The 19782-nt window shown below is 38.0% G+C and overlaps 1 protein-coding gene across 2 annotated transcripts in view; it reads left to right on the forward strand.

The window, feature by feature from the left end:
* Positions 1-19782, forward strand: part of FHDC1 (FH2 domain containing 1) — a 33100-nt gene that overhangs the window by 7939 nt on the left and 5379 nt on the right. For both annotated transcript variants that reach the window (XM_085222215.1, XM_085222216.1), the window contains exons 3-11: positions 1082-1143; positions 1754-1856; positions 10195-10280; positions 10364-10464; positions 13010-13080; positions 13185-13292; positions 14190-14260; positions 16558-16675; positions 18465-18629. In XM_085222215.1, coding sequence (XP_085078341.1) covers positions 1082-1143; positions 1754-1856; positions 10195-10280; positions 10364-10464; positions 13010-13080; positions 13185-13292; positions 14190-14260; positions 16558-16675; positions 18465-18629 — 885 coding nt within the window. The remainder of the gene's footprint in view (positions 1-1081; positions 1144-1753; positions 1857-10194; positions 10281-10363; positions 10465-13009; positions 13081-13184; positions 13293-14189; positions 14261-16557; positions 16676-18464; positions 18630-19782) is intronic.

Consider the following 19782-nt stretch of genomic DNA (forward strand, 5'->3'; position numbering starts at 1 on the left):
TTAGGTTCACTTACTTGCAGCAGCTAAGGAGGCTGTCTCCTAGAATTATGCTGTAGTACGTTGGGGATAGCACATGAACCATACCTACATTTTCACTGACACCAGCTGACTGTGAGCTGGTTCAGTTCCTTGACATTGCCAGCTTTTCATTTACAGACGTATTTCTAAGCCTTACCCTGTCACAGAGGTCAGAGTGCCTTTCTGCTTGTCAAAACCTCAAACATCATGTGAGCCCACCAGCAGTCTTGAACATCTTTGTGTACTGAGTTGATTTATTGTAGCAGTCGGGTGGTACTGTCAACATGAAACAGTGCTCTTGTCCTCCTAAACCTCATGACTTTTGTACCTGTTGCCACAAAATAGCTCTGACCGTGTTAACCTTAAGGACGCGATTCTTTAAAAGTGCCTTACATCTCAGGTTTTCACATGTATGCTGTTAGAGTAAGAAAAAGTCTTTTTCTCTGGTGAATCATCAGTTTGGAGGGAGGCTACTATTTTATTGTGGGCTTCTGGTTTCATTTTGGATAAAGCACACAGATTTGAATGTCATCCGTTTTAGGTTTTGATTCGGGATTAAATGATTTATTTTTCTGTTTGCTCAGTGTGACTGTTGATGTGAATTAAATCAGGGCTGTGTAGAGAAAGTCCATCCTCATATTTGTTGCATAATTCCTGAAATACAAGGATTTGGGGGTGTGATGCCAGCTGACTGCACGGCCTCCAAATTCAGTACAACGTATTACCTGATGAGCAATGTTTCGTAGGTACAACATTATGAAATAAGCAGGAATGGGTTTTACTTTGTAATGAAGAAGAATTTGATTCCTGTCTTCTATAAGTGTTGCTATGTTTTTACATTTTGCTTGAGAAAAGGCACTGTGGGTGGGCAGTGTATTTCCCAGGTAAAAAAACTGGTTCTGTAATACGTGGTCTTTGTTGCTTAGAAATCACTCTGTAGTCATTTTGCTTATGATTTGATGATAACCATGTGCAATTATCTGTTGCATTTTAAGGAATGACACCTGCACTGTATACTCTTCTCTTAGGTATCGATTGATGAATCTCTTTTTCTCTCTCTCAGGTTTCCATTTTGGATGCAAAACGAAGTATGAACATTGGGATATTTCTCAAACAGTTCAAAAAGTAAGATTTGGGTTTTTTCCTTGGTGCTAGTGCAAACTAATGTGGAGTTCTCTGTAGTTGTCGTCAAATGTAGGGTATATTGTGCTCTGTTCTTGCAGAGTTAGCAGCTCTATAAGAGTTGTCATAAGTGACTACATCTTAAATATGTGTGCTAATGTGTTTAGCTTTGAGTGCCATTATCATTTAGCCCCAAACATCCAGATTTTGCTGTTATTAACCAGTTGAAGTAAGTTTACAGGTGCAGTTAAATGAATTCCACATCTATCATGTAATACTGCATGAAAGCTTTTCATTGCCTTTATTTCATTATAAAGAGTTAATAAAAAAGGGGTTTGTCCTGGTTTCAACTGGGACAGGGTTAAAAGAGAGGTGAGGATTTTTTTTTTTTTTAAAGTAAGCTGTTTCAATGCTATCTTTATTCACTGTTGTTACCCTCTTGTAAAGGCATCACTGAAAGGGGTGTTAGAATAATACTACTGTGAACACCATTACTGATAACCTCATTATAATCCCTTTGAGTAGCACAGGCATGAGTTGTTTTTTTTTTCAATTTATGTGACTATTTGCCCTACAAGTGTTAGAAATGTGAATGCTCCATTGTTTTTTCCAGGTCTGCTGAATCCATCATTGAAGATATTTATCATGGAAGAAGTGAGCTCTATGCTTCTGAATTGCTGAATGAATTCCTTAAATTATTACCAGAAGCAGAGGAGGTAAATGATAGTTTTACACGGAGCTTATTTTCTTTGCAGAATTCTGTTGCCTGGCATTCCAACATGAAGTGTTTTATTTTGATGTAAAGTCATCTTGAGTTCAGGTGTAGGAAACCACCAAGCGCTGAGGTTTAATCTTCGTTTTACACTTGGTATGGAAGTTGCAGCATAGTTGTTTTCTTCACATTTAGTAACTTCTCCTACTTTTGAGGCACTGCTTAAAGAAAGTACTGCTGGGATATTTTTGTTTCTCTGATCTCCCTTGTGAGCTTGTGTCCCTTAAATATTTTACCAAGAATTGGAACGCACCTGGGTGCAGAGTAGAAAACTCAGAATCAAAGTATATCCTAATGCAAACAAATTAAGCTTTACTTCTTTGGCATCTGCCTTATGGTTCCCTGTTGCATATGAGCTGAGTATTAGCAGCCCTCTGCTGCTCTCTCTTCTGCTTTACTGCTTGTTTGGTGCATATGGGATCTCTTGGCTCCTTGGTCTGGATCATTGTGTTCGAACAGGTGCAGAAAGGCTTCTCTTCTGTGCAGCAGCTATAGAACTTGCAAACATTGCTTAGTGCTCCAAAGGAGACCTGGTAGCAGACACAGAATCACCAGCAGCACCTTCTGCTTTGTCCCTAGGCCATGATACTGCACAGATACAAGTGCTGCTTTCTCCCCTCCTGGTCCCACCCTTCAAGCCCATTCAGATGACTAAGGAGGTGAAGCCCTGCTTAATGATGCACAGTTCCTTGTCTGTTCTTGTATTTACACTGACCCATTAGTACGTACTCGAGAGAAATGTATTCCACAGATTTGAGAAAATTAACATTAGAATTGCTTGTTTGCTTCACATCAAAGCAGTGACTGAAACCCGGGAAATTGCTAGTTAACATCCACTCATAGATCAACCTCAATGCACACACACTTTACCACTTCAAGGTCATACTGTCAAAGTGGTGTTTTCCCTGTGCAGCAGCAAATCTCAGATCCAGTCTGACACACAGAAACTGTCTAGTGTATTGCCCTAAACTGAGCTATTTTTGCAAGGAATCTCATAAGAAAAATAAGTGTTATGTTGTTCTCTTAATGTTTTTTTGGTTTTGTTTTTCTTAAAATTGGAGGGTGTCAGCAAGTATAAATGTAATCTGAAAAAAATAATGGAAGTGATTTTGGGAGTTCAAACTGTTCACCCTTTCCTCTTTGTTTGAATTTCAGTGCATATTCCTATGTTTGAACAGTTTATTTTCTTCCTCTTAAAGAGGGAGGCAGAAGAAAACAGTGACTCTCTTAAGAGAAAGTGACTCCTAGTTAACTGTGTTTTGAGCAAAATAGGCTGAAAGGAAGGTATATTTTATTCTTTCCCTCTTTCTGGTTTAGAGTTTATTATTTTAACACAAGTAGAAAACGTTTTGAAGAACATGCTCCAATGTGATATAAGTGTTGTATTTCCTATCAGGCGATTTGATAGCAAGCCTACCCATCAAGATAGTGGGTCCAGAGCACTTAAGAAGTGCTTTTGTGAAGGCATTTGATGAATGAATAGAAGAGATTTTGTGGTGTAGGAGAGTATGAGAAATCACGGGGCATTAAGTGTTAGATTTATTGCTGTTCTCAAGGGAAAGCTGAGAAGAAGTTTGTTCCCTGTGTGCAAATATTTGTATTGTGTTTCATTAGTTCCATGCTTCAGAGATCTCTTCGCTCACTGTCAGGAAAAGGAAAGACCCCTTTCCCCACTGTTATTCTCCCTGTAATTGTTTCACTGGGAGCTTTCACTGCTTTGTGGAAAGCTCTGTGAAGCACCACAGCTAGAGCTGGAGCAAGGCAAGGAGATGTCATGTGATGGACTATTGCTGCTGGAATGGAAAGGTGCCTTCAGGTCCTCATAATGCAGTTGCTTGAAGAGTAAGTGGGCCCTGTAACTTATTTGCTACTTGTGGCTCCTGGAATTTTAGTGTAGTCAGTTAAAAAAAATCCTTCTCTTTAGATGCCTTAGAGCTGTTGTTGTTTGTCTTGTTGGTTTTTTTTTTTTTTTCTTCTTCTAAATTTATTGTTCTCCTTGCATGCTTCCTTCTTTTTTGTGAGTTTATTATCTGCTTCCTAATCTGAATCCTGGAATACTTATCTCCTGAAATACTTACTCACGGTTTTTTAAGGAGAAGGCATCAGAATGGTACTTAAAAGGAAATAATCCCAAATCACTCAAGATACTTTAGATGAAGGGATGCTATTTGTTCTGGTGTTCCCTATCTGGTTTAATAGTTCCCCAATTCTTTTTAATCTAGCGGTACGCATGATGTAGCTTTGGCACAGCATTGTCATTGTTGTCCTACTGCTCGCTTGTCCTGCAGAGCGTTGCACCTGTTCTCAGCCAGGTGTCTCTGGGATTACCCCTGAATACTTCCCATTCTTTTAAAGACCTGCTCTATTGTTGTAGGAGTTGAGAATTGCTATGAGCAGAGCCTAGGCAGACAGATAGCTTTTATTCATTTACCAGTTCTAAACCTGTCTTGGTGTAACCATGGGTGTCCTTCTGCAGTTCCCCTTTGCATACTCATTTCAGCAGGTCAGCTATTTACAGTCACCTTTCCCAGCAGCACAGTTGTCTTGCAGGTTGGAATGAGGTCCAAGTACCCTCTGCCAGGCATATGCTCCATCCTGATAGCAGTGTGTTTGGAGCTGTCTTCTTTCTTTTATATGTTACTATAAACCTTTGGTCTGACAAAGTGAAAGCAGAGAGGGAGGAGCACCATTCCTGGTCATAGCTGGAGGCAGAGCAACTCTGGACGTCTCATTCCTTCATTTTGGCCAACAACCTTTGCAGTTTATCTAGTGTGGATAAACACAGCTTTATACTCTAATCTTATCTTATCTGGAAGTGTTATGCTATGAAGTCACATTACCTCAATGTTATCCCAGTCACTGGTTTGGTGTACACGACCCATTTTACATCATTTCAGTTCATATTATCTCACCTGGCACAGGCATTCCAGTGTCTTTGAGATGAAACAGTCTTCTGAAATTGGGAGCTAAATACTCAGGCAAACAAATAGCCTCAGCCTCTGTTGTCTTCAAGATTATTCTTTTTGCAGTATTGTACTGTGGCAACTCTTTACACGTAAAAATGGGTATCAGTACTGGGAATTTTCTGCTCTTTTCTTAGCTATGAAAACTGTTGGGATGGTTGTATGTAAGTGGCAAATAGAGGCTCTTTGCTGGATGTCTGTGTCCGTTATTAAAATACTGGCGGTGCCGTGAAGCCCTTCTGTCACACTGAAAATGCTGAAGTATTTTCAAATATTTAATTTGAAAAACTTGACAAGTTCTTGAAGCTGGCAAACCCAGATCTTGCTACAGGGTTCCATTCCATGTTCTGTTTGGGGCTGTGAATGGCACCAGAGCAGCCATAGTAGAGTGGTTAAAAAAATAGACCAAGGAGAGGTCTAAATGTTTCTTGATATGCTCACTGTTATTATTAGAAATCCTGCTGTTTGTGCCTTACCGTGATTAGCAGTTTTGTAAGAGGAGGAACTGTCTATTTGGAATCTCCTCTGCTTAACCCCTTTTCCAGCACTTACTGTTTTCCAAGGAACTTATGTCATAGCTGAAGCAACAGCCTTCTCTGATGTGTTACTTCTGAATAGATTCCTAGATATGTCTTTTAATTGCCTCCTGTCGGAACAGCTGACAGCTGTCACTTACTGGCATCCTTTCCTAAGCAGAGAAGCTTTTAGCTGCTTTTATTTGCACATCATTGCACTGTTCAGCAGGCCCAGTCTGGAAAAAGTTGAGGAAGTCCAGTGTTTAATAAGCTAGAATAGCCAGAATTTGTACTTTGAATATCCAGTGTGTTATACTGCTAATCAAGTCACCCACAATGCACGCTCAGGTTATCAACTCTTCCTTCACAATGTTTCAAGCCTGTCCTTTGCTCTTACATTCCATTTTAAAACCCAAGTCATCTGTCACCTGCCCTACTAGACTGGTTTCTGTCTGTCAGCTCTACAGTTTTTGTGCCATGTTTGTATAATAACTCTCTTCCTTCTTTATTGAGTGTATACAGCTAGCCATCCTTCAGATTTTTCATTCCTGCTTCCTTTTTTCACCCTTTGTTAGCTACAGGTTTTTTTCAGTTTGTGTTTACCATTAGCTGAGAGAGGTCTGCCACTATCTGGGCATAAGCCTTATGGTATCTCACCATCTAATACATTAGCTGCTTTCCTATGTGCCCTTGTATTTTAATTTCTCAGTGATTCATTCTTGAGTTTTGGTGTTTTTCACTTAAGTTTTTCTCTAGTGCCCATGAATATTTGCAATTATATGGAAGTAATACAAAACAAAACAAAAAAAAAGTCACCACACTCAAAGCCCACAACAGGGAACGTGTTTACTCCTCAGGACCATTGCGCTTGCCTTTATTTATTTTTAACATGGGGAACTTAGTTACAGGCATGTAACTTAGTTACAGGCAGATATGGGGATGAGTTTTGTGCTATCTTATACTCTTCTTCAGAGATGGTGGGTCTCTGGTTAGGAGTGCAACATACCTGTTTTGTGCCTTAAAGTTAAATCCTGCTGCTTGTGAGTACTGCTGGTAACTGAAAAATGTCTGAGAACTTGAGAGGCAGGAGTGCAGTAGCTTTTCTATCTGTGAGGAATGATGAGACATTTGCAATGGACATATTTACTTCAATTACAAATCAATTAAAAGGTCAGGTTTTCAGTGTTTCATAACTGCTTTTAGAATAAGGCAAATTACTTACGTGAGAAACCTCCTGTATCTAAAATCTGACTTAATGTGCATGAGCATGCATGGACAGTGCGAATGCTTATTCCATATACAAATAAAATGAAAAAAATAAATTAGTAGCTCTGTGCCCAATTTGAGTAATACAGAGCTGAGCATACGATATAATTAGGCTGTCCTGCATGTATGCATTACGCTGCTGTATCGTAACGCTCTGTTACGTGATTGCTACTGTTGTGGAAAAGATTTTGTTATGCTTGGTGAGAGGAGGTCAAGGCTAGAAAAGTATGAGTTATTCATTGTAATTTTAAAATAAACTACTTTTTTTTTTTTTAAGCTCTTTTGTGTACTTGCGCTAATTTTAAACCTGTTTTATCTTTTAACATGATTAATGACAACATTGTTGTCAATACCCATAGTTTCTTAGGACTTTCGAGTCGTGGTTTGTATCCCACTTGTAGGAGCCATTGGGTAATCTTGGTTCTCTTTAGGAAGAACTGGACAGTGTGTCTGCAGAGAGAAGAGGCAGGTCCCAAGGACCTCCCTTGGAAGATGAAGGGCAGCTATCCAAAGTGCATTTGAGTCATTTTTTAGCTTTGGGAAGAAGTTGTTTTGTTTTCTAGGTAGTATCGGTTAAGTCAAGTAACTGTTTATTTTCTTCTGCCCGATGGAAGAGGTGGAAGAACTGATCTTTTTTGATTGTGAAATCTATAGTAGGGAGGAAATGTACACAAATGATAGAATGAGAAGGAATGGCCTTAAGTTGTGTACCAGGGGAGGTTCAGGTTGGATATTAGAAAACATTTCTTCTCAGAGCAGTGAGATACTGGCATAGGCTGCCTGGGCAGATGGGGGAGTCACCCAGAGGTGTTCAAACCATGTGGATGTGGCACTGAGGGACGTGGTTAGTGGGTATGGTGCGGATGGATTGGTGGCTGGACTGGATGATCTTAGTGGTCTTTTCCAACCTTAATGATTCTGAAAAAGTTTACCTACCTGACCTCAACCATTGCCCTAAGTATTTACAGTTTTAAGATGGAGTTAACATAGGATTCAATTTCACATCCAGACAATTTAAATGCAAGAAAGATCTTATAAATCACCTCACTCATCTTCCTTTTTTTTTTTTTTTTTTTTTTTTTTTGATCAAAAAGCAGCTGAGTTAATGTCTTTCGTTTTGCTTGTATCAGCAAATTCTTCTGGGTGGATTCTTTCATATCTCTCCAGGCATTTTTCCTACTATGGGTTGGTAGAAAGTGAATTTCATCCAGTGTCCATAAAACACTTCAGTGTTCAAATCTCAGGAAACAAAGTTCACACTGTGCCATTAACATTTCACGTTGATAACATTGGTGGTTACTTACTGTCAAAAGTAAGTACTGTCAAAATGTAAATGTATTACAGGCAGCATGAGTAAGTTAATATTTATGCGAATATCTCAGGACTTTTTTTTTTACTTCTTGTGCATTTAAATCTTAAAATTATATCTTTCTATAAATGACTGTGGTTACCTGATCTTGATCTTGGTGATTTGCAGGCGGCGTTGTGCTTCTTTTCTCTTTTCCCCTTAAAACCTAAATGCTTGTGTCATCTTAAGGCAAACTTTTCTTTTTTTTTTTTTTGCAACGTCTTCAATTAAAGTTAGATGATTTGCTGGTTTTGTTGTTTAGGAGGTAGAACACTGTTTTTTGGGAAGGTTAAAGAACCACGTGCAAAGCTCAAGATATCTACTATTTCTCATCCACCACTTCATAATGGAGTGAAAAAGTGTTTGTCTTGTTTCTTGCATGTTTTAACACCTTAGAAATATCAAGGATGTCAGGTCTGGTTTTTCCTGTTTTTTGTTGGCAGGCTTCTTGAGTGCCTCTGTTAATTAGGACTTTTCTCAGGCCTCAAATAAATGGCATGCAGTTTATCTTTAGAAGGAGCTTTTGTCTGAGTATCTTGAGTTAAATGGCAGGTAAGGAAATCAAGTTAGATAGCCTGAATAAAAATAGCTCTTTTGATTAGAATTCTCCTTTTCTGTTACTAGTGGGTTTTTTTCTTAATTTGTTTTAAAGTGTGAAAAGTAAGTTTTATTATTCCAGATCCAATTTCCAATTTTTGTCTTCTCTTTACTAATACGCTCTCAAAAATTCTATTATTTGTATGGTATGGAAAAAGAATATAAGTGAAGCAGGACAGAGTGATTTAAAAATCCTCTTATTCTTTATTCCAGAACTCATCTTAAATTTCTGATTTATTATAGCGTGTCGTCCTCCATTTTTTATATATATAATAATATACATATTTTTTTTTAATTTTTAACACCGTGAAAACAGAAAATTAAATTATTAATTTGGAACTTGATGTTTAAAAGAATTCATGGGTATCTTGCTAAATCTGAGCAGCTTGAAAATATTGATGTCCTGATGTAGTGTTCCTGAATATGCTGTACCTGAATATGTTTCCTCAAACTGAAGCCCATCTGAATGGGCCTTAGGTGTAACACTGTAAAGGGGAAGAATGGTGAGCTAGTGTGTAGATCAGTGGAACTGTATAACTGATAGTGGATGTGAAGTTGGTTAGATGAAGAAATAGCATAACTGTGAGTGAACTCTGCTTTTGGATGTGATTGCTGTGTAGGGAAATGTGGAAGAAATCCCAGTTACACTTAAATATATGTGCATATATATTCAATTTCTTCGGTATAAACAAATACTAAGTACGTGGGCAGATGAGTGGCTTGCAGATCATGCAAATATATGGATTTTGGTGGAGCTGGGAGGGAAGATTGACAAAGTGAATGCACTGATATTTCCTTAACATGTAAATGTTGTTCTCAAAGCACTGACCACAAAGAACTTCAAAATGCAGCCTTGCATTTGTTGTTAAAATATTTCATGGAATGAAACAAAAACAAAAAACAAACAAACAAAAAAAAAAACAACTCAAAAGCATGAAGTTTTACCCCTTAAGGGAGTTTTAGAGGAGATGGTTGAATCAAGTATCTGGGAGACTGCTGTACTGTGCCAGAGACTTAGGTTGTCCTTTGCTGAAAATGCTGAACACAGTTTGCTTTAAAATACAGCCAATACTTTAGGTTATGCCCAAGTGTATATCATAGTTGTTGGAGAGTTGAGAATCATTTTTCAGATCATCACTTAAGCAGCTGTTTTCTGAGAGAACAAAAATTCAGCTAGAGAACAGCAAATGAGAAAGTGAGAAAGAAAAGAGCCAACTTTCTTGAGGACACTGGCAAACAGAGTTTTCTAAACGTAGTGAAGAGGCCAATCATTCTTTTTTACACTGAGTGAATGTGAGTATGAAGGAATAGTTGGGGACGTGGATGAGTGACAGTGATGTCACCAGGTTTATTCCATCAGATTATTTGGCTACATTTTTAGGAGGAGAGTGATGTTACTGTTTTTTTTTGTTTTGTTTTGTTTTTTTCTGATTACCATGTGTGCAAATTACAGGACTTTGGGCAGTGAAATCATTGAGCACACTCTCTCAACTCTTGCTAAATTTACTATTTTCCTGGGTGTTTCCTTCCAGAATCAAGTTAATCTTGATCTTCCATAAGACTTTCTGCTAGTGCTTTTTTTTTCTTTTCTAGGTGAAGAAATTAAAAGCCTTTGATGGAGATGTATCAAAACTGTCTCAAGCCGATTCCTTCATGTATTTACTAATCCAGGTGCCAAAGTAAGGAGATAGTAGGTTTATTCTGTTCATTATGTATTCTCTTTTGGCTGTCAGTTCTAAACCTGTTTGTTTGTGTGCTCCAGCTATGCTCTTAGGATTGAAGCCATGGTGTTAGAGAGGGAGTTCTCACCCTCCTGTGCTTCTCTACAGGATGACATGAAAATTATAAGACAGGCAACAAAAGGTAATTAAGCATGTTGGGACACGTATAATACACTTGTTTTTGTTAGCATGTTAATTAGTCTGCATTATGAAGACGAGAGCTTGAATTTCAGGTACCTTGGCTATTAAAAAGAAGCTAACTCCCCTCTGACAAACGCCGTCAGGGTGTGCCTGGTGAATCTTTGCTTCCAAAATAAAAAATCCGGAGACCTTGGACTCACTAGTTCGTGACCAAGGACTACTAACAGTGTATCTCATACCAACAGAACCTAAAGTATCCATGACTAAAGTAGGACAAGCCATTGTCTTTTGACTGCAGTTTGCTCATTCGTGCATCACTGACACTGTGGCTGACTCCAGTCATTACACTTCTTTGCTCACATTCAGAGATGTACAGAGAAAATCACTGTATAGTTTTGAAATTTCTCTATATGCAGTTGCTTTTTGAGATTGCAGTATTGATGAGCTAAAATCTGTTTTTGTTGAATTCATATTCTCTGCATTTCACAAGCTTTGAAATGCTCCAATTGGTTATTCCTAAGGTCATCTGGTGTCTTTTACTCTGCATAATAATTACTCATTTCCTAATTGCATTTATTGTTAACACTAACCTTTTCAAACGCGTTGAGTTACCTATTTGTCTTCTTCCTCAGTATGAAAGTCCTGCTTCCTGCTGGTAAATTCAGTGATATTATATAAACTACTTCTAGTAGGGCAGAAAGGCACAGTAGTAAAAATAATTCAACTATGAGCACTAGTGCTTAGGGTAGTCATTCCTAGTGATGGAAAAGGGGAAAAAATCTGTTGTGTTCTTACAAACAGTGAGGATTGGACTGGTCATTCCTGTCTCAGGAAAGCATCCCTTACCTTAAGATGAGGTTTGAGTTTGGCCTTTTATTGGGAGCTCATTGAAATTGTTATACTTTGTTTTGAGCAACAGACATGTGATGGAATATGTTGTGTATTAAAGCAGACGCACCCTATTGTCCTTCATGTCCTTCACCCAGGACATTTGGGAACCGATAAATTAATTCCCTCCAGACGAGACACTTTGGTCTCCAACTCCTTCATCAGGCCAGTCATGCAAATCAGACTGAGCTTCTCTGTTTTGAGTCCACTCGAACTCAAGTGCACTTCTCCATTTGGTTTTTGCACTTCAGGGTTTGTTGGTAGCCTGAAGTTGTTTAGGAATTCTGCCTACCTTTCTATTCCTATCTACCAGGTTTGTTTCCTTGTAATTAAGCTGAGAGAACATTTACTTAAATTCTAACGCTGCTAATCACTCAGGGTTAGAATGGTCTAAATGGATTCTCATCTAGTCTGCAAATGGATGCATCCCATAATAACACTGAGCAGGCTCTCAGTATGCAGAGTCTTCAGATATTGCTTTCTCTTATTTGCCTTATGAAATTTGGTGTTCCCTTTTGTATTCTCTCCTCTTTCTTCTCCCTTGCTCTCTCACCTATATGTTGTTAGATCAAAGACTGTGTCATTAGCTACATGTTTTTAGCCTGCTAATACTGAAATCCAAAGGGCTGTCTGCCTCCAGAATGATAGATCAGTGTACTATGTTTAACAGCTAAATGTGGGGTAAAGGAGTTGCAGAATGTGAACTTTGTGGTAAAATACTTCTTTAAAATGTTTAAACCGTAATCAAGAGGATTCTATGTCCTATTATGTTAATCAGTGTAAAACATATTTATTACATTAAAAACAACTCGCATTATTTTTCTTGCTATACGGTGACTTACAAATTTACAGGTAATTTGTTTACTGTGCCATTTGTGTAATGCTCATTTGTTAACTCTTAACAGGTTCAGATTTCTGTATCTTATTTCTAAGGTGCTATCCTCAGCAGGTGTTCCTATGTGCAGATGAAAAAGTGTATGAATTCAGATAGAGCACTACTGTGCATTTTGCAAAAAGGGCATGTGTGCAAAGCAGGCTTCTGATGGAGAACCTTTAAGTGCCAGTTTTATTCCATTTGACTCTGCTTCACACTGAATAGAACTTTGTGCTGAATCATCTTGGATGCCATTGAAGTGAAATAAATGTCACTCCAAGTTGGTTATCGTATAGAAATAAAGTGGTGACTCATAGTGGCAGTGGGGTATGTCTTCGAAACCTAAACGTTGCCTGGCGTCTTTTGAGACCTGATGGCTGAGTTTCCTCAAAGGAATAATGGTTCCTAACTCAATCCTGACAGATGGCAAACAGATCCTGCAAGGTGCAGAACATTTGCCTTGCACTAAGTTTAGTAGGAGGTAAGGATACTTGCATAAGATACTTTGCACATTGCAGGATTAGACCCCGAATGTTTTGTGAGCTGCCATGGGTTGCCTTGGAAATACTACACTTGCAGAGCTGAAGTCTGAACACGTACATGAGGTTTGCCAACTGTGGTTGAGACTCTGAATTATGGAGTACGTTTTTTTTCCCAATTTTCAGTTCACTGTAGTATCCTGTTCAAATAAAAATCCTCATCTTTGAAAGCTTGAAGAGTTTGGCAACTCTGCATGTGTTTCTAAACAAACAGTTGTTAGACAGCAATTTTCTATTCCTTACAGAGTTAATGACTTGTGAGGAGCTGCATTCCATACTGCACTTGGTCCTTCAGGCTGGGAACATTATGAATGCGGTAAGTGACATCCATAATGGAGACGGCTGATTGACCAGACTTCCTTGTTAGTATTGCAGTCCATTTATTTCACACACCGCAACTGTTTGCTCATTTCTTTTTAGGGAGGCTATGCTGGCAATGCTGTTGGATTTAAGCTGTCATCACTGCTCAAGCTGGCGGATACAAAAGCCAACAAACCTGGGATGAGTCTGCTGCATTTTGTTGCACTGGTATATAAAAACTATTTTGTTGGTATAAGTAACTGATACAAATCTAGAGCCATAGGTAATCAAGAACAGAAGGAGCCATGAGTCTCCATAAAGTGGCTTAAGACTTGGATTTTAATCTTTGCTTTTCAACTCCTACCACAAAATTCACTATTTTCCCTATGTCTGGCCATCCTATCCATGGGAAATCCATAGCAAATTGTGTTGTTAATCTCACGTAGAATCTTACCTTTGTCTAACTTCATCACTGTGGTAATTCTCTTACTGTCCTGAATTTTTATACTATAGATGTGGCTTATTTTGACAAATGCTCTTATTCTTCTTGCTGAATCATTTCAGCAGCATATTTCCTTGTTGTTTTTTGTTGTTTTTTTCTACCCTTCATGACCAACAAGTACTTTTAAAGCTGCTGTGACCTTTTTTTTAATTTGTTTTCAGCTATTTTTTCTTATTTTCAAACTTCCTGATTTTAAAATTTAAATGTTTCCATACGTGACTTCACTTAACTGTATACAAACTGATTTAAGGGATTACTAGTCGAGTAACAATGGAGCATTAACTGATGTTTATATCTGCTCAAACAATGGATATCAGTAAAATTGTCCTTTCTCTAGCATTCCCTATCAATACGTGTGTCTTTTGTGTTCAGTGGTAGAAGCTGCTATTGCTGTGCATTGCAAAATGGAATTGTTGTTTGTTTCTAGTTCTGATCCTTGTCTTTCTTTAAAGAAGTATTTTCTGCTGAATTGTGTTAGGATTGAACTGGAATAAAGAGCAGGGGAGAGAAACCTTTAAGTACGCTCCCAGAGGCTTTAGAACTGCTGGACTTCTAGGTGTTTCTTTGTGGCAGTGGAATGTTAATAGCTTGTGTGTGTTTTGGCTTTGTTCTGTTTGTTTCAGGAAGCCCAAAAGAAAGATGCTGCTCTTCTCAACTTCTCAGAGAAAATTAGGGACGTTCATGAGGCTGCCAGGTGAGTCAAAAGAAACCTGTAAACTTATGGTTAAACTGTGACTTGGAACTCTCTGATTTGTGAAGCAATTAGCTTTATTCAAAAAAGTCCTGGCACAAAACCTGAGATCTTTACAAATGTTTACTGTAGCTTTGAGGGCTTCATTTCCATTTGCTAGCAGAAGTATGCTTGCAATGTGCCTTCAGGTATAAGGTTTTTTTCCGACATGATCTCCGTAGGTGTTTTGGAGTTTTGTCTCTGTCAAATAATGTGTGCATATATGTTGCTTTTAAGAGATCAGAATGATGTTTGTTTTTTTTTTTTTTTTTTTCCTTAAATCAATTTTTTCATCTGTCTCTGAACAGTCTACAGCATTCTTGCAAGTTTGGTTTCTGATATAGGTGCTGGCCTTGGCTTCTTTTAGATATTTTATATTTGGTTTGCTTCTCTGTTTTGGTCTTGGGTGGAAAATCTGAAGGTTTTGGGGCTCTGCATCTTCACATCATTGTCTTTAGCTGCATAATGTTTATCTAATTCATACCTAGATAACTGTACTTGCTTTTGTGAGATGTTGTGATCTAAAGCACAAAACTGGAAGCTAGTGATCCTGGAGTTCTGTTCCCAGTCCACTACTTCCTTACTCCTTGACCTTTGGGTAGTCTATTTACATTGTTGTCTGAACTGTAAAATTGCTCCAATCTCTTACATCTAATGAAAAATTAAGTCATGTCTGCAAAGAACTCTGAAATCTTCTGAGGAAAGGAGTGGCCATGCAGTTAATAAGAAAATTTTTGATGGACCACCTGTGTGGCTCTCTGCCATCCAACCCACACACCTTCTTGGCAGTCTGCCCTATTGCTTGCTGAGGAATGTAGCTTCCCTCAGTATCCAAGCCCCCTGGAAAACTGCAGAGGAACAGACAGATTCTGAAAACTGGTGGTACTTTTCTAGCCATTTTGTTCTTTGATCCCATTTGTTAATGTTGAAAATATTCTGTTGTAACTCACGATGAAATCTGTTCAGGGGATGCATTCTACAGGAAAATTAAACAAAACAAAATGCGTGTCTTACAATTGGGTGTGAGGAAGATCTTTCTTTATTAGAGAGACAACTGTCATGTATAAGTTGCTCGTAAATCCTTCCAATCAGACCGTGTTAAAACAACCACCATTATGTACGTTTTTTTATCTTGCCTTTCAACTTTGTAGTCCTTTATCCTCCTTCTAAAGCAGAATAGTCTACGCCTTTTCTCATTTGCAAAAACACGTAAGATTTTCCCAGCACAGGGTGCTTACCTGAAGTAAGCAGAAAAAAAACACCAGCATTCTATTTATTTATGCGTGCTGTCACCATGCTCTCCTCATGTGTGCTTCAGTTGGTCGGCTGCGTATTTTCAGCTTTGCTGTTTTGAAGTGCTGTTGATTGAAAGTAGTTGCAAAGGCATGTGCAGTTGTTATCTTTTTACCATTCTGGAAACAGTAATGTATCAGCATATAGACAAAGCTCAATTCTCCTGTGAAAGAAATGCCTTAGGTTTAGAAGTGTTGATCCTCAAAATGACTGAGGGATTTGGGTGGGAGTTCTCATCATACGGAAAACAAGTCTCCCAGGATACAGCTCAGATTACATCAGATGAGAGCTCTTTCCTGTGGCCTTAGATTTGTTGAGTTACCTGTGCCCAGAAATAGGAGCTGCTCCACTGCTGATATGTGGTAGAAAGATGAAATGTTACAACTACTGGGCTGAGACTGTGGGCTGAATTGCCCACGTCTTCTAAGTCTGTCTTCTAAGTGACAACTTAGAAGAAAGTAATGTGCAATTTCATGATGCCAAATGCCGTTGCCAAAATGGGCAGTCCCGGTCGGCAGTGTGACTCCTTGTTGCACTGGAACGGTCGTATAGTCAGATGGACTAAGGAGATGACCCATCTGGAAGGAAACGTATTTATTCTTTTATCGGATTAATCTTCTGCGCTCAGATACAACTGCCATTAAAAAATGAGTGAGTGCCCAGGGAGAGAAAAAAGAACACTTGGCAGGGTGGCATTGCCCTTTCAGGCACTACAGCTGGGTAGGACTGGCTGGAATTAATTGTGAAACCACACCCCATGGGAATCTTTTTAAGTTGCAAATAAGAAGAAATGTGCTTATCTCTCTCCTAACTTTCAATTTATACTTTTGAAAGATATTCTGAACAGGTAGGTCTTGTTTGATAGCCAGGTTGCACTTCATGTTGAGCATCAATTTTGAAGCATATTGTGGCTAACCTAAGGGCAACTCCTCCTCTTCAATAAGCATTCTCTGTATGTGCATTTTTAGGTTATCCATTGATAATGTAGAAGCAGAGCTCCACTCACTCTCTTTCAAAACAAGATCTGTTAAAGACAGCATTCGACGAGACCCAAAACTCTTTTACCAGATGGAAAACTTTCTGCAGGTTTGTAGGTTACCTGTATTGATGTGTTACTGTCACCTGAATATAGGAGCATTCCTCAGCTCAAAGTAATTTGTGTGGACATGTCAATAAACAGAAGCATTGTTTTAGAATGTCTACCATATCTGTGGTACAAAGGTGTTCCAACTGTATGGTGTTTGTCAAGTAAAAGCGTTGGAAGGATTGTGTTTTTGCTGGGAGGGGTATGGAGTGTACGTTGCCCAAGGCTTGTTAGGCAAGTGTGTTAAATGCCTGACAAAGATCAGTAGTTAAAATATAAGTTGATTTGGGTTGGTCTCTACATTTGTTCTTAATTTGCAGGTAACTATATTTTGGGCAGCTGTGATATTATACTGGACCATGTGAGTTTTTACTGAGAATATTTAACTGAAGAGGTATTCTTAGAAGCTTGAATGCTAAAAGCCTGTTTTCTGTACTAATTTACCCATTCCACAGAGTGTATTATTCTAAGCCATACCATCACTGCTTGGTAGATTCTGCTTTTCTTTTTTAGTATCTCAATGACTTCATAGATATGAATGTATATGTCACTTAACTTTGAAGCAAAGTTGTAGGTATTTTCCAAATATGTGGTGATGCCTAGAGAAATATGCACTACACTTCAATTAAATGATTTTTGTTTCATGCTATAGAAAATTATTAAAAGTTAAAAAAAAAAAACAAACGCAGATATTAATCTGGAACTTAACCCACCCTGATTCTCAACTTGCAAGTATAGTCAATAGTCAGTGTAGTTTTTCAGATGTGAAGGTGATGAAGAAAGGGGTGGGTTAGGATTGAAATAGCTGTCCTCGTTCACTCTGAATCATTGGCTTTAATCCATTGCAGCCAGACTCTTTAATGTTACGTTCTGACATGTTTGGCTTTTTTTTTTTTTTTTTTTTTCATTTTTAATTTAATAGCTGGTTTTATGTAACAGTGCAACCTTGTTTAGGCCACATTCCAAAAAATGTTGTGGAAAAAAAAAAAAAAACATTTTATAAATGCATACCTTACATATAAAGACTTCCGGTTTTTGTTTTTAAATTATAAGTCATAACCAAGCTGATTAAAAGTCAGCTTTCATTATCTCATCCTCATGAATAAATTACTGAAATATGTGGGAGGAACTTATTTTCTATGTATGCTCTTGTCAATTGTCCAGTTTATCTTCAATCCATTTTTTTTTTCCCCCTAAATGCTAACCAGTCAGATTTGTTTCTACCCGACCAGCATAATTTGCCAAGTAACTTCCTGGCAGCAAGTTGTCTTAAGTGGTCACTTGTGCCTCCAGCTGTCTAGTCGCAATCCAGTGCTGCAGCATGAAAAATCTTTAGGGGGTCGTGAATTATTATTAAAAAAGCTGATTTGTCTTGAAATAAGCTTTCTCCACCAGGTTATTTTGAGTCAAATTTGTTCTCAGATGTGGTGTTGTGCAAGGATGGCAGTGAACGACTGGTGATGCAGACTGGGGAGACAAAAAATTCAGTGGTTGTTCCTTTAAGCAGTTCTGCTCCTCAAAGTTCTGAACTCTTGCCCAGTTTGTATCCTATTCACTAGAATTTTCATGTTGATTGATGTATTTTCCTTGACCTTCTTTCCTCATTTTGCTGAAATGACAGAAAGTTTCCTTTGATTAATAGAAGTTCTTCCTCAAAGTCTTAATTTTCAGGCATCTGCAAAAACTTCTAGGATGAAACACGAGCTCCTAATATACACATAAGCTCCTAATATACACATCTACTTTTGTTACTTAAATTTTCTGTCTGCCATTTTATGTTCTTTGCTGCAGTTTGCTGTGAGACATCTAAAGGAGCTAGAACACCAGAAACAAGAATTAGAAAAGGAAGGAAATGCTCTCATTGACTTTTTCTGTGAGGACAAAGAAACTATGAAGTTGGATGAATGTTTCCAGATATTTAGGGACTTCTGCTTAAGATTCAACAAGGCTGTTAAGGTAAGCACTGTTAAGCTTGCCATAAGGCTGTTTAGTGCAGAATGAGATTCTCACTCTTTTGAAATAAATACTGGTTCACATGAATTAATAGTTTTCTGTGTAAGGGATGCTTTGCATCTTGTGGTATTTGATCTACTTATTAAAATGGTGACGGCATTGGCTACATTGGTCTTTTAAATGCTTTTTGTGGGTGAAAACTCACAAAAGTGTGAGCATTGGTTACAATTTTTGTTCAGAAAAGTCTGCCTATCGTTAGAAATATTTTTTAGGACTTTATAAATAGCATGAATTAAGTGGATCCACAGATTTGCTTTTCTGCCTTATGTAATCTGCAGTTGATAGCAGTTTTCGTAAAATCTTTTGTTTAAAAAGAGAGAAAAACTTTTCTGATTAGTAAGTAGCAAGCTAACTGAAAGTTCAGCTAACATGCATGTTGTACCTCTAGCTTACCCTCTACCACCCAGAATGTGGTTATACATGTGAATAATATACAAATATATTAAATGAAATGGTAGTAATTCTTGCAGACTTCTTAATGGGAGGTGACTTCGTGCATGTTACAAAGGACATGTTCAGTCATTTGGAATTGAGGATTTAATTCATAATCACACGTTGCATACAAGTGGTTGATGGATAGCTGTTACTTCAAGGCCTGATGGGGATTGCTTTTCTTATCCATATAGAAACTGGTCAGAAATGATAAATTACTCTCTTATTTGCAAATACTGAAAAGATTTTCTTGCTAAATATTTTGTGAGGATTAACCTAAAACATTAATGGAACGATTCAGAATAAGGACTGAAGTTCTGAGAAATGAATGTAACATGTGGACAGCAGAGCCAGCAGTCAAAAAAGATGGTTTATACCACGATGGTATAAACCAATTGTGTGTATCTCATGTGTTAAAAACATTTTTTGTTTTTGCAATTTTAGAACGTGCTCATGAGTGTTTAAAATAGGTTTATCATTTGAATAAAACCTCCATAAACATATAGAAGCTAAAATGTTCTGTGTCTAACGTAGAACAGGAACATAGTATCTGCAACGATTATTAACTATTTTGCTTTACAATAGGATATTTGAAGTTAAGCTTTAGTGTTAGTCAAGAGTTAATCCTGTAATCCCATACCTGTGAAAGAAGGCTTCCTGACAC

The sequence above is a fragment of the Meleagris gallopavo genome, chromosome 4 (assembly GCF_905368555.1).
Source record: "Meleagris gallopavo chromosome 4, MGAL_WU_HG_1.1, whole genome shotgun sequence".
Classification (NCBI taxonomy): domain Eukaryota; kingdom Metazoa; phylum Chordata; class Aves; order Galliformes; family Phasianidae; genus Meleagris; species Meleagris gallopavo.